Source organism: Ranitomeya variabilis, chromosome 2 (genome assembly GCF_051348905.1).
Source record: "Ranitomeya variabilis isolate aRanVar5 chromosome 2, aRanVar5.hap1, whole genome shotgun sequence".
In the NCBI taxonomy this organism is placed as follows: Eukaryota; Metazoa; Chordata; class Amphibia; order Anura; family Dendrobatidae; genus Ranitomeya; species Ranitomeya variabilis.
Window position 1 is genome coordinate 638732058 of NC_135233.1, and position 14680 is coordinate 638746737.

General features: G+C 41.7%; 1 protein-coding gene and 1 long non-coding RNA gene across 3 annotated transcripts in view; one reads left to right on the forward strand and one right to left on the reverse strand.

Annotated features, from left to right (window-relative positions):
* The window catches only part of LOC143809790 (uncharacterized), a 47180-nt gene extending 39422 nt beyond the window's left edge, over nucleotides 1–7758 (forward strand). Inside the window, exon 2 of the long non-coding RNA XR_013222458.1 lies at nucleotides 7536–7758. This is a non-coding gene — a long non-coding RNA (uncharacterized LOC143809790). The remainder of the gene's footprint in view (nucleotides 1–7535) is intronic.
* Nucleotides 7759–11847: 4089 nt separating this feature from the next.
* Nucleotides 11848–14680, reverse strand: part of LOC143807494 (KN motif and ankyrin repeat domains 1-like) — a 47847-nt gene continuing 45014 nt past the window's right edge. For both annotated transcript variants that reach the window (XM_077289106.1, XM_077289107.1), the window contains one exon: nucleotides 11848–14336. In XM_077289106.1, the coding sequence (XP_077145221.1) occupies nucleotides 12730–14336 (1607 nt within the window). In that variant the 3' untranslated portion in view covers nucleotides 11848–12729. The remainder of the gene's footprint in view (nucleotides 14337–14680) is intronic.

Below are 14680 nucleotides of genomic sequence, written 5' to 3' on the forward strand. Positions count from 1 at the left end.
CCACTTGTCACATGGTGACTGTATAATATCTTTGTACACTTGTAGGCAGGGCCGGTTTTAGGCAAAGTGGGGCCCTAGGCAAAGTTTAAAATGGGTCCCCAAATGCTAACATATTGCACATCACACAGAAGCCTTTCTGTTGTATTTACGTGCGCTGAGTTCAGGCCGCTAAACGAGTTTGATCGACAATACTGAAGTTGTTCAATGCTTGTTTCCCGGCCTCTTTCCACCAGCTGAGGAATAATGATGAGACAGAACGATCACTAATAGATCACCATACAGTATCATGTTTTCAGCAGCACATCTACAGTTTACACTGGCAATGTGCTGCTGACAACAAGGCTTTTTGTTCCAGCAAAAACAATCCGAATATGCAGCATTTTACTTGTTTAGTAAAATACACCCCATAGTCCTCCATATATTATAATGTGCTCCATAGTCCTCCATATAGTATAATACACTCCCTATAGTCCTCCATATATTAAAATACACTGCTCAGTCCTCCACATAGTATAATACACTCCTCATAGTCCTCCATATAGCATAATACAATCCTCATAGTCCTCCATATAGCATAATACAATCCTCATAGTGCTCCATATAGTATAATGCACCGCCACAGTCATCCATGTAGTACAATTCACTTCCCATAGTATAATGCACTCCATAGTTCTTCATATAGTATAACGTATTCCCCATAGTCCTCGATACAGTATAATGCAGCCCACATATAGTATAATGCAGCCACCCCAGAGTATAATGCAGCCACCCCAGAGTATAATGCAGCCACCCCACAGAGTATAATGCAGCCACCCCAGAGTATGTAACCCCCATAGAATATAATACAGCCCACCTCCCCATAATATATAATGTAGCCCCCCATAGAATATAATGCAGCCCTCCATAGTATATAACGCAGCCTCCCCCATAGAATATAATATACCCCCACAATAGTATATAACACAGCCACATAGTACATAACATGGCCTCCCCCATAGAATATAATATACTCCCCATAGTATATAGCAAAGCCCGCATATTATATAGCACAAACCGCATAGTATACAGCACAGCCTGCATACTATAGCACAGCTCGCGTAGTAGATAACACAGCCCACACAGCAGTATTCAGCACAGATCACACAGTAGTATACAGCACAGACCACACAGTAGTATACAGCACAGCCCACGTAGAAGTATACAGCACAGTCCACACAGTAGTATACAGCACAGCCCACAGAGTAATATATACTGCACAGCCCACAAAGTAATATATACAGCACAGCCCACAAAGTAATATATACAGCACAGCCCACAGAGAACTATATACAGCACAGCCCACAGAGAACTATATACAGCACAGCCCACAGAGAACTATATAAAGCACAGCCCAGAGTACTATATACAGCACAGCCCAGAGTACTATATAAAGCACAGCCCAGAGAGTACTATATACAGCACAGCCCAGAGTACTATATACAGCACAGCCCACAGAGTACTATATACAGCACAGCCCACAGAGTACTATACACAGCACAGCCCACAGAGTACTATATACAGCACAGCCCACAGAGTACTATATACAGCACAGCCCACAGAGTACTATATACAGCACAGCCCACAGAGTACTATATACAGCACAGCCCACAGAGAACTATATACAGCACACAGTAGTATACAGCACAGAGCACAGCCCACAGAGAACTATATACAGCCCACAGTAGTATACAGCACAGAGCACAGCCCACAGAGAACTATATACAGCACAGAGCACAGCCCACAGAGAACTATATACAGCCCACAGTAGCATACAGCACAGAGCACAGCCCACAGATAACTATATACAGCCCACAGTAGTATACAGCACAGAGCACAGCCCACAGAGAACTATATACAGCACAGAGCACAGCCCACAGAGAACTATATACAGCCCACAGCAGTATACAGCACAGAGCACAGCCCACAGAGAACTATATACAGCCCACAGTAGTATACAGCACAGAGCACAGCCCACAGAGAACTATATACAGCACAGAGCACAGCCCACAGAGAACTATATACAGCCCACAGTAGCATACAGCACAGAGCACAGCCCACAGATAACTATATACAGCCCACAGTAGTATACAGCACAGAGCACAGCCCACAGAGAGCTATATACAGCCCACAGTAGTATACAGCACAGAGCACAGCCCACAGAGAACTATATACAGCCCACAGCAGTATACAGCAGAGCACAGCCCACAGAGAACTATATACAGCCCACAGCAGTATACAGCACAGAGCACAGCCCACAGAGAACTATATATAGCACAGAGCACACAGTAGTATACAGCACAGAGCACAGCCCACAGAGAGCTATATACAGCCCACAGCAGTATACAGCACAGAGCACAGCCCACAGAGAACTATATACAGCCCACAGCAGTATACAGCACAGAGCACAGCCCACAGAGAACTATATACAGCACAGAGCACAGCCCACAGAGAACTATATATAGCCCACAGTAGTATACAGCACAGAGCACAGCCCACAGAGAGCTATATACAGCCCACAGCAGTATACAGCACAGAGCACAGCCCCCAGAGAACTATATACAGCCCACAGCAGTATACAGCACAGAGCACAGCCCACAGAGAACTATATACAGCCCACAGCAGTATACAGCACAGAGCACAGCCCACAGAGAGCTATATATAGCACAGAGCACAGCCCACAGAGTACTATATATAGCACAGTAGTATACAGCACAGAGCACAGCCCACAGAGAACTATATACAGCCCACAGCAGTATACAGCACAGAGCACAGCCCACAGAGAACTATATACAGCCCACAGCAGTATACAGCACAGAGCACAGCCCACAGAGAACTATATACAGCCCACAGCAGTATACAGCACAGAGCACAGCCCACAGAGAACTATATACAGCCCACAGCAGTATACAGCACAGAGCACAGCCCACAGAGAACTATATACAGCACAGAGCACAGCCCACAGAGAGCTATATATAGCACACAGTAGTATACAGCACAGAGCACAGCCCCCAGAGAACTATATACAGCCCATAGCAGTATACAGCACAGAGCACAGCCCACAGAGAACTATATACAGCACAGCCCACAGAGAACTATATACAGCCCACATCTCTTTTCTTCCTCCCCTCACCTCCTCCGAGAATGGCCCCACAGTCCAGAAAAAAAAAAAAAACTCCTCACCTCTCCTCGTGCCCAGCGTTGCTTCCTGGTTCCTGCTCCTGTCTCAGCAGCTGCAGTCTGCCCGGGACACAGCAGGTGCGCGATGATATGACATCATCGCGCACCCGCAGTGTCAGAGGCAGAGCGGGGAATGATGGGAGAGGAGCATCTGTAGACGCTCTCTCCTCCATCATTGCATTCAACTGTACCGGCGTCTATACGCCGGTATAGTTGAATGCGACGGCGGGGGCGGCGGATTGAGCGGCCCACCACTGGCACCGGCCCTTCTGGCATTTGCCAGAAGTGCCCTATGGCCAGTCCGGCCCTGATCATGCCGAAACCACACTTCATGTCAACAAGTATGGCATTACTGCAGAGGAAATAACGCACTTAAAAGGGCTCTCTGGGTCTAATCATTGATATCTATCGGCTGGATAGTTTTTCAATATGACATCGGTGGAGATCCAACATTAGCATGCAGCTGAAAATTGCTTCGGCAGTGGCCGACGCTAAGCAATATACAGGTAGGACGTAGCATTGCTTAGTAGAGGAATACTGAGCTTTTTCTGCCATTGAAGTGAATGTACTGCAGTATTCAGGCAGCGTCCACTAAGCAATGTACGGGGTAGCTTTATATAGCCTGCACATCGCTTAGGCTAGGTACAGACTGCATCTATGCTTTTAGCCTACAGTATACATCTAGATACCTTTACAGACGTATAATGTAACATCAGCATGCCTGACCATTCATCAGACACACGCTAAAAGAGTGTTTTTTACAGCCTCTATCTGGCACTTATGTAACTGTATGCAAAAGTGCAGCAAATATACTGTATGTCTTTTTAAAGTGAGTCGCTATGTTGGACAGATGCTTTGAGATCCATCCTGACAGGTCATACTGATAGGCGCATACCTCCCAAGCATATGCACCCAAATGCAGTGTAGACATTGCCTTAGTTTGTGTTTTCCTGCCAGAACAGTTTCAGCTGATTGTGAGAGTGTCCCCACAAATCTTATATTGAGCTGAGTCATCAATTGTTAGGTCCCGGACAACCCTGTCAACAATCTATGCGGCACATGTCTCTGGAAGCACAAGCCGGGCACTATGCATTGGGCACTAAAATGACATATTTGCAGTTTTCACTCTTCAAAATCAAAATCAAATGCACACTAATTTCTGGAGAACACTGGTGTGGTTAAAATAGTCACTACACTCCTAGATGGATTTTCTGAGTGTATTTGTAGAATAGGGCCACTTTTTAGGGATTTCTGCTGGTTTGGAAGTTTAAAGGCTCTGTAAATAGTGCCTGTTAATTGCGCTCTCTCACTTCTGAACCCACTACACCTTTAGCTGAATTCCTTGACTGGTATAGTTTCCAAAATGGGGTCACTTGTGGGGGGTTCCTACTGTTTAGGCACATCACAGGCTCTGCAAGCATGACATGGTGTCTGCTCTTGCTATTTCAGCCAATTTTTTCTCTCCAAAAGTCAAATAATGCTTCTTCCCTTCCAAGTCCTGCTGTGTGCCAAAATAGTAGTTTTCCTCCACATATGGGGTGGGTATCTGTTTTCTCATGGGAAATTGCACAATAAATTGTATTGTCTATTTTTTTCCTATTACCCTTGTAAAAATGAAAACTTTGATGATAAAGCAATATTTTTGTGGGAAATTTTTTTTTTTTTTTTCATGGCTCAACATTATTAAATTCTGTGAACCACATTTTGGCTTCAAGGTTTTCACCTCCCTACTAGATAAATTAATTGAAGGGTTTTCGAAAATGGGGTCCATTTTGGGGGGTTTCCACTGTGTAGACACATCAGGGGCTTTGCAAACATGACATTGTGTCTGTTATCTATTCTAGGTAATTTTGAGCTCCAAAAGTCAATCTGCCCAAACTGTAGTTTTCTACCACATATGTAGTATTAGTGTGCTCAGATGAAATTGCACAAAAAATGTTATCATCCATTTTATATTGTTATCCTTGCGAAAATGAAAAAATTGGGGCTGAAGCAACATTTTTGTTGCAAAGAAAGTAAACTTTTCTTTGTTTCTCTTCCACATTGCTTTAACTTTTATGAAGCACCTGAAAGGTTAATAAACTTTCTAAATGTTGTTTTCATCACTTTGAAGGCTGTCACTTTTTGGTATTTTTTGTCACGCAGACTCATTGAAGGCACTTCAAATGTGATCTGGTCTGTAAAAAAATTAGTTTTATACTTTTTGTTGAAAAAACTAAAAAATGCCTTTTATCTTATAACCCCTCTAACTTCATAATAAAAAAAAATCTTTAAAAAAGTGTTCTTTTGTAAAGTAGACATGTGTTAATGTTATTCATTGACCGTTTTGTGTGGTATAAGTATCTGGTTTAAAGGGAACCTGTCACCTGAATTTGGCGGGACCGGTTTTATTGCAGCCAGCATGCAGCCAGCGGGTAAGGAAAGGGTGAATCAAACACCCGAAAACCCCGCCCATATGACCCAAAACCGGTCCCGCCAAATTCAGGTGACAGGTTCCCTTTAATAGCGTAAAAAATCAAATTTTTTTTGTCAAATTTTCTATATCATCATAAATAAATGTGAAGCGCCCTCTAGGGCCATGGGGTAATCGGGCCGTGGGGTACTCAGGCCGGGTTCAGCGGTACTTAAAGGGGTGGTCACAGTGGCAGTGACCTGGTCCATGGCCCTGGGCATCCAGTTAAAGGGGATAAATGGAAGAAGAGAATAAAGTCTATAGAGGATAATTTGTGATGCCACCTGTGGTATTCGGCCAAGGATGGCCAACACTGCTTAAAGGGGTCCACTGGGGCTGATGGAGTTGCAGCAGAGTTGGTATAGCTCCCTACAGGTAGAGCTTAGTCCCCAGGGCTACTGGTACAGTTGGTAAGACGGATGATTGACGGTGGGGTGCAGGACTGAGGGTGCAGGAATTAATTGAAGGACACAGGGATAGCAGTTTCCTTTACATTTTACTGATGAAATGCAGGTACAGTCCAGGGTACAGGTAGCAGGTGGTGATGGGGTCCAGGCAGCCTGGAAACAGCTTGGGATCCACCTTACTCTAACTAGGTGGGTTTGGAGGCCTTCCTTCTGCGCTTTGTACTCTGACCCTTGCTGCCTGAAGCTCTGCACAAGTCCTCTCAGTGTCTGTACTCCCAATCCGTATGGCTAACAGCCTGAGCCTGTGTTGGGCACTGCCTTCTCACTGGCAGCCCCAGGCTCCTGACCTGCTGTGTTGCCTCCGGATGTCAGTTGGGGCCAGGAGACTTGGAATCTCCTGCCAATCCTCTCACCACCACAGACTCCAGTGTCCAGTCTCTTTGCGCATTATCTTGGGGTGATCCAAATCGCAGCCCCAGACCCCAGGCTTCTCTCTTCTTCCTTTCCCTTGAGTGTCTCACACTCAACTCTCTAACCCCACCTCCAGACCAGAACTTATAGGAAAGCTACCCTGGAACCAGGTGTTGAGCACCCCCATTCTGGTCTGGAGTTAGGAAGGTGTTATATGTTTGTATTACCTGATTAGGGGATCCCTCCTTGCTTCCAGGCATGACATCACCCCCCCCCCCCCAGTGAGGATGGTAATGCCAGTATGGCAACCGGACTCCTGGAGTGCCACACATACAAATCATAATGACTAAAATTTACCACTAACATGAAGCACATTTTGTTCATGAAAAAGCAATCTTCAAAAATTGGCCTAGTCAGGAAGGTGAAAACAGGCTTTGGGTTGAAGGGAAGCTACATTTAGATGGGGTAGCAAAAACAGAAGACAGATTCCCTTTAACAATAATTTTTTATAAAAATGGAAATTTATTGCAGATTTTTTGAAGTTGTATCATTGCAGCAGTTTTATCATTGCAGACTTTTTTTCATCTCATATCAGAAGAGCTTGGTTTACACCCAGTCTGCTCAGTACTGTAGTGCAATGTCCTCCATGCTGCTGATTTTTCTATATCCTCGGAATAAAGAACAGGAATCCATCTCTGTGTACTGTTATGTGTATTAGAAATACTAGAGTAAATTGCTAATTAAGAGGTAGATCCTGCAGAAAAGAAAACTGGTTAGCTTCTTTTCTCAATGAAGGGGCAAAATTTCCCATAGACAAACCTTTCAGAAAGTCCTCTCAGAAGAGTAAGCTGTTATATGTGCAATGTGTGCACAAACTCCATATGAATGTCTATGGATTTAAAATGGGATGTTATAAAAGCTCCTCTAGGAGTAATGAGCAGTCGTCCAAATACATTTGTTCATATGGTGGTACCTTTTTGTAGCAAGTATTATTATAGTGTTCATTTAGTTTCATATTGGTTTAACTTTATATTATTTTTCTGTTGTAGTTCAAAAGGTCCTAGAACTGGAAAAGGTATTCTGGGAGGACGATGGAAATAAACATGTTCGTTGACGAGAAATATAATGCACAGTGTGTTATTCACAGAAATAAGTAATGGATAAATCAAGGACATTGCTAAAAATTTTGAAACCACATTTCACTGTTTAAGCTTTGTTTTAAAATAAAAATGTGTGTATGTTAATAAACAAAAATGATGGCTAAAAAAAGAACTTTTGGAAATCAATTTCTGGCTATTTCTATATTAGACTGAACATTGTTCACAGGTAAAGTTTGTATAGGGTCATAGGGAGAAATGAAGTATCTTTCAGCTAAACAAGTTCGTCCAACAGCCGTTGAAGGTTCATAGCCACCTGAGGTTGTGCATGTCCTTTGTGACATTTTTCATGAATGCAGTTAAGATAGATATATCTGTAATTTTAGTAAAGAAAATTATCTTATCTTAGTAAACTTGCAATTTGCCTCTTATTAGAAATCTCCTCCATTGTCAAGGAATTTGTAATTCTGTAGTTTATAACTAGGGATAAGCGAACACTAAAATGCTCGGACACTCGTTACTCAAACAAAACAATTTTGAATGAATGAATTTCGAGTAACAAGTATAATGGGAATAAATGGGAAATCCAAACATTTTTCCGGCAGACCCTCCAAGGAGGTCTGGGGGGCAGTGAAAGTGTTGAAATGAATAGAAAAAGTGCTGTATTGAAGGAGAATAGCATGGGAAAGACCCCTGGAAGCATCTCTGACTCCCAGATCACTGCGGAGAACAATGATTTCACACTTTTACTCTACTTTAAGGACTGACAATAAAACATTCAAAATCAAAGACATTGTAGCTTACAGGAAAAAAAATGTGAAACATTCTTTTCTGTAAAATGACTTGTATATAAGGCAAAATTTAAAAGGGATTTATATATAATTTAAATAAACCAAAATTGATTTTTTTATTAGTTTTTTATTACATTTGTATTCTTTTATTCTTTTATTGAAAAATGTAAAATTTCAGTGTAATTTCTGAAGGAAGCAAGAACTGCCAAAAAGTGTATGGAAGAGGGTCTCGGATACACCTTGTTTTAAACATAAATGAGAGCCTCATAAATATTCTGCTCAAATTGTCATGTAGTGGTACTCCTAGACTCATGAAGGCTATGCACTAACTGCAAAGCCTGCTGAAAATTACAAGCACGGTCATCTATACACCCATGAAGGCAATAACTGCAGTGCCTCACTCAAATATTGTGAACATTGTGTAGTTGTGGTACTCTTACACTCATAAAAGCTATGCAGACATAGCAAAGACTGCCAAAAATTACAGGGTCATTAATATAGCCTTGAAGGCGACAACTGGAAGGTCTTATTCAAATGTTGAAGATTAAAACTAATTTATGTGCTTCTGTCATCTGATGGTATGGAAAAGTCGGGGCTAATCGAGGCTTTGTTCATTTATATTAGAGTGAGCCTGTCAGCATTTTCTGTTGACAGACAAAAGCCTGGTGTCTCTCATCTTCCTCTTGGCAATAAGGTTAAGGTCAGGCGAGTTTGCTGGCCAATAAAGCACAGTGATCCTGTTGTTTTTAAACCAGGTATTGGTACTTTTGGCAGTGTGGACAGGTGCCAAGTCCTGCTGGAGAATGACATTTCCATCTCCAAAAAGCCTGTCAGCAGAGGGAAGCATGAAGTACTCTAAACTTTCCTGGTAGATGGCTGCACTGACTTTGGTCTTGATAAAACACAGTGGACCTCCACCAGCAGATGACATGGCTCTCCAAACCATCACTGATTGTGTAAACTTCACACTAGACCTCAAGAAGCTTGGATTTTGTGCCTATCCACTCATCCTCCAGACTCTGGGACCTTGATTTCCAAATAAAATGCAAAAATTTGCTTTCATCTGAAAACAACACCTTGGACCAATGAATAACAGTCCAGTTCTTTTTCTCCTTGGCCTAGGTAAGATGCTTCTGGTGTTGTCTATTGGTCATGAGTGGCTTGGCACAAGGAATGCGACACTTGTAGCCCATGTCCTGGATACGTCTGTGTGTGGTGGCTCTTGAAGCAATGACTCCAGCAGCAGTCCACTTCTTGTGAATATCCCCAAAATTTTTGAATGGCCTTTTCTTACCAATCCTTTCAAGGCTGCGGTTATTTTGGTTTTAAAACCACACTTTTTCCTTCCACTCTACTTTCCATTAATATGCTTGGATACAGCACTCTGTGAAGAGACAGCTTCTTTAGCAATGACCTTTTTTGCTTACCCTCCTTGTGGAGTGGGTCAATGACTGCCTTCTGGACATCTGTCAAGTCAGCAGTCTTCTCCATGATTGTGGAGCCTACTGAAACAGAATAGGGGACCTTTCTGAATGCTTAAGAAGCCTTTGCAGATTTTTTTTATTAATTATTCTAATTTACTGAGATAATAACTTTTGGGTTTTCATTTGCTGTAAGCCATAATCATCAATATTAACAGAAATAAACACTTGATATAGATCACTATGTAATGATATAATATATGAGTTTCACTTTTTGTATTGAAGAACTGAAATAAATTAACTTTTTGATGACATTCTAATTTAGTGAGAAGCACTTGAATTGCTAGGAAGAGTAGAAAGAAAAAGTGTATGTGCTTTTAGCATATATCAGACAAGAAGGCAATTTTTTGTTCCATGTTTATTTTTAATGTGCCAGTGCTGGACATTTAATGATGAACAATAGACCATAGACATTCAAACACAGACAGGGACTATTTATTACATATAACATTGAAAAGTGTGAGTGCTTAGTATTTGATGATCTACAGAAGAATATGCTACTGTAATGCTGCAGCGGTGCATTATAGCGCAACCTCCACCACGGGATGCTGGTGAGGGAAGAGAGGTTGCACACACAGCGTAACACCACTGAGCAGCATCACAAACGCCACCTGTTGGCGAAAGAGTGGTCTGATGGGCCGAGTTAGAAACAGTCAGGACAAGAAGTACCAGAGGTAACAGCAATACACGTGGTCAAATACAAGCCAGAAGTCAGAGCCAGCCTGGAGCAAAGATAACAGAGATGAGAGACAGTCAAACAGGTCAGAAGACAAGTCGGATCACATATCAAAAGGTCCAAGCACAGGGAGCGAACACTAAGACAAGCGGGTGGCAGGAAAGGGAAGTCACAAGAACAGAGTAATTGGGCAGAGGACAAAAACTCGGTATCAAGGGGTCAGCTGCTCTAGAAGAAAAATATATATATATATACCAGCTCACCTGTCAATGCATTAGCTGAGCTTCGGGAGCACGGACCCACTGTGTCCAAGCGTGTATAATCCAAAGAAGAATGTCCAGCTCCACCGAATCCATGAAGATAAAGTTTCTTTATTCACAAAACTTGTAACATAGAGGATACAAACTTCAGCACAGACCGAATAAGTGTGAATATCAACGCGTTTCTGGAGACTAAGCTCCCTTAATCATGACATTCCACGTAACACATATGTCCCACTTACCCCTAGACAGGTGAACACACCTGTAAAATGGGCAATTGATGTAGCTAGTTTGGGATGTGGGCGTGAACTAGACAAATATAAAAGATTACAACAAGACATGATAATTTATGCAAACAATATAGGCTTAAAGGAAACCTGTCAAAAGAAAAAAAAGATGAGCTGCAGCCACAGGAAATCAGGGGCTTATCTGCAGCATTCTGTAATGCTGTAGATAATCCCGATGTATACTGAAAGATGAGAAAAAGAGATTATATTATACTCACCCAGGGGCGGTCCCGCTGCGGTCTGGGTCCGATGGGTGTCGCGGTCCAGTCCGGGGCCTCCTCTTCTTGTTTTAATTCCGCAGCTCCGGCGCAGGCATACTGTCTGCCCTGTTGAGGGTAGCGCAAAGTACTGCAGTGCGCAGGCGCTGGGAAAGGTCAGAGAGGCCCAGCTCCTGCGCACTGCAGTACTTTGCTCTGCCCTCAACAAGGCAGACAAAGTATGCCTGCGCTGGAGCTGCGGAGTGAAGACAAGAAGAGGAGGCCCTGGACCGGACCGCGATGCCCATCGGACCCAGACCGCAGCGGGACCGCCCCTGGGTGAGCATAATATAACCTCTGTTTCTCATCTTTCAGGATACATCGGTGGATTATCTACAGCATTACAGAATGCTGTAGATAAGCCCCTGATGCCGGTGGGCTTACCTCACCCACGATTTTGGGGGTGATAGGTTCCCTTTAAGCACTACCAATGACCCAGTACATAGCCTGGATAATGATACTATATTTTTTTTTTCAACTTCACAGTAGTTTTTATCATGTATGAAACCAAGAGTGCCAGCTATGGCTTTGTGCAGTACTACAGTTTTCAGTGATTCTTATTTTAAAAAACAATGGTCAACATGTTTGCAAACTTACGTAGAGAAAAAGTGACCTTGATGTTTATGGAACCAGAATTTAGGCTTCATCTCAAGTGGAATAATTAACGGTTTTAATATGATGCCCAATGTTCTTGAATAAAAACTTTATTGGAAAATCTACAAAGACGTACATGCAATTTTAGATTTACATTACAACACAACACATACATACCTTGTGTGTATATACATCAAACAAATAAACATAGTTATATCGTTTATTTGAGGTTTATGTTTATAGGGCAATTTCACAGTCCCACAGAACATATAGACAGACATACAGTATTACACCTGTATGCCTATATGCAGTGACATACTATATGTCTGCTCTTGCCTATCGTTTAAAAAAGTTTACTGTTTCATATATTTTTTTGTATATTTAATACCCTTCTTTGATAGATAATTGGCTACTAAAGTCTATATATAGGTCAGTATATATGTTTTACACACAGTAAATATCTCATAATAATTCAGAATAATCATACATGTCTGCTGCTTTGTCGTTACTTAGCCAGCAAACCTAATGTTTGCAATCTTTTACTTCCCTCTACATCTTCTTATTCTTCATTTCCATCATGCATCATATTGGGTGTGTTTTGAGGAATACCTTTTGTCCCTTGCTTCCGCAGATATGTTAGGATCTCTTTCTGTACTTATTAAACCTTTGTCTTCATTTATATCATGCCAAACTACAGAGCTTTTGACATCTTTACTCTCGTAAACTATTAGTGGTTCCTCTGACAAATGGAGAATTTTTTGTTTGGTCCCTTGTTGGCATACATTTCCTGTTGGATCACATTATGCCTCAAAACTTTCAGCTGTTTTTTCCACTGTAGCATATGGGATGTCTGCAAGTATACTTGCGTCTATAGCATCAGAAATGTCAGAGAAAGATGAACAAACTATATTTGTGACCACCATTTTTAAATCAACTTCTGGTAATTCCCTGTCATGTGGTATTGATGTTTCAAGCAATGATCCCACTGGATCTGTTTGAAGTATCATGACTTTATCAACTGGACACCTAGCTTGACCAGAGGCAACAGCTATCCTAAGCTCCTCTAGCTCATCAGCAGCTGCCTTTACATGATCTTCAAGCATATTAATAACTGACCTTTGGTGTTCTACTGTATGCTGAAAAAGCTGTATCTCCTTTTCTACATCAGAAGATAAACCTAATAAAGATTCCATGACCCATTCACCTACATCTTTTGTTTCAGGAGAGGTTTGGAGTGCGACATCTTTGTTTCCTTGCCTTGATTTGTAATAAAAAACACTATCTGCCATACTAACATCATCTCCAACGGCAACTGACTTGCAAGTCTTCACTTTCACTGCTGGCTGGTGACCAAATGGTTTCTCACCTGCTTTTTTCTTGCTACCTGAATTTCTATCTGCATAACTGTTCTTCCCCGTCGTGAGTCTTTTTAGCTCTACTATTTTATTTGCTTCATTTCTGGTAGGTTCAAAATGACTATTCTGCTCAACCTGAGCTTCTTCCTTCCTATTTCTGTCCATTCCATTCAATGAAGAATCAACAACACTTGTTTGCCCATTATTAACCTTGCTAACTTTCTCTTTTTCCAAATCATAAGTGAGCTGTTTATTCTCCCTTTCCAGTCTTGAAATCTTCATCTGTAATGCAGGCATACTCTTTACCTGATCTTCTAGATCTTTCAGTCTTTTTAATGATGCAGCCATCTGCTCACGTATATATTGAAGATGAGCTGGAGAAATGTTTGCAGCAGGGGAGCTTGTACCAGAACTTATTGGACTTATTTTTAGAGATCCTGTGAAGCTTTGATTTCTTCTGGTGTGATCTTCTCCACTTTTGATCTGATACATAGTCAGTGATGTTTGGGTAAGGTTTGGTGAACTTCTACTAGCATTGCTAAGTTTAGAAAGATTTGAGGCCTGCATGTTTACATTATATAGATTTAGATGTTCTTGTTGAAGCCTCCTACTAGTTTCCAGTAGTGTTTTTTCAACTTGAGAACTCTTTACAAAGTTCTTTGCTGGTGGAGGTGGAAGCAGTTTAAAAATTGGCATTGGGGACAAGGGGTTGGACTTTTTTAAAGTCAAGGTTTCTTTAGTGTGTGAGGAATTCATTTCTTTTCTACCAGTGAAAAATACAGAATCTGATGTTCCATCTTCACTATGGCCCAAAGATTCTGTAGAAACCCAATCACCTGTTTGACTTGACAGACTTCTTAAAGATGATGTGGAACAGCGTGGCCCCCTTGGTTTTCGATTGGCTTGTAGTTTCTTTAATGTTTGACCACTTTGAATATCATTGACATATTTTAAAAAATCCAAATCCAACTGGAATCCATATGGAGTTTCAACAGAATATGAAGCTTTCTCATTTTCATTCTGATCCCAGTGCAAAAAGGGTCCTCCCATATCTTTGAAAAAAAAATAGTAATATATTATTTACTAAAATAAGTACATTAATCAAACCTTACTGTGGTTGTCAACAATAAGAAAACATGACGCCACACAGGGCCGGACTGGGACTAAAATTCAGCCCTGGCATTTGAAGTTACACAGGCCCACTTGTCACATGGTGACTTTATAATATCTTTGTACACTTGTAGGCAGGGCCCGTTTTAGGCAAAGTGGGGCCCTACGCCTAGGCAAAGTTTAAAATGGGGCCCAAAATGCTAACATATTGCACATCACACAAAAGCATTTCGGCTGTATTTACAAGCGCTGAGTTCAGGCTGCTAAATGAGTTTGATCGACAATA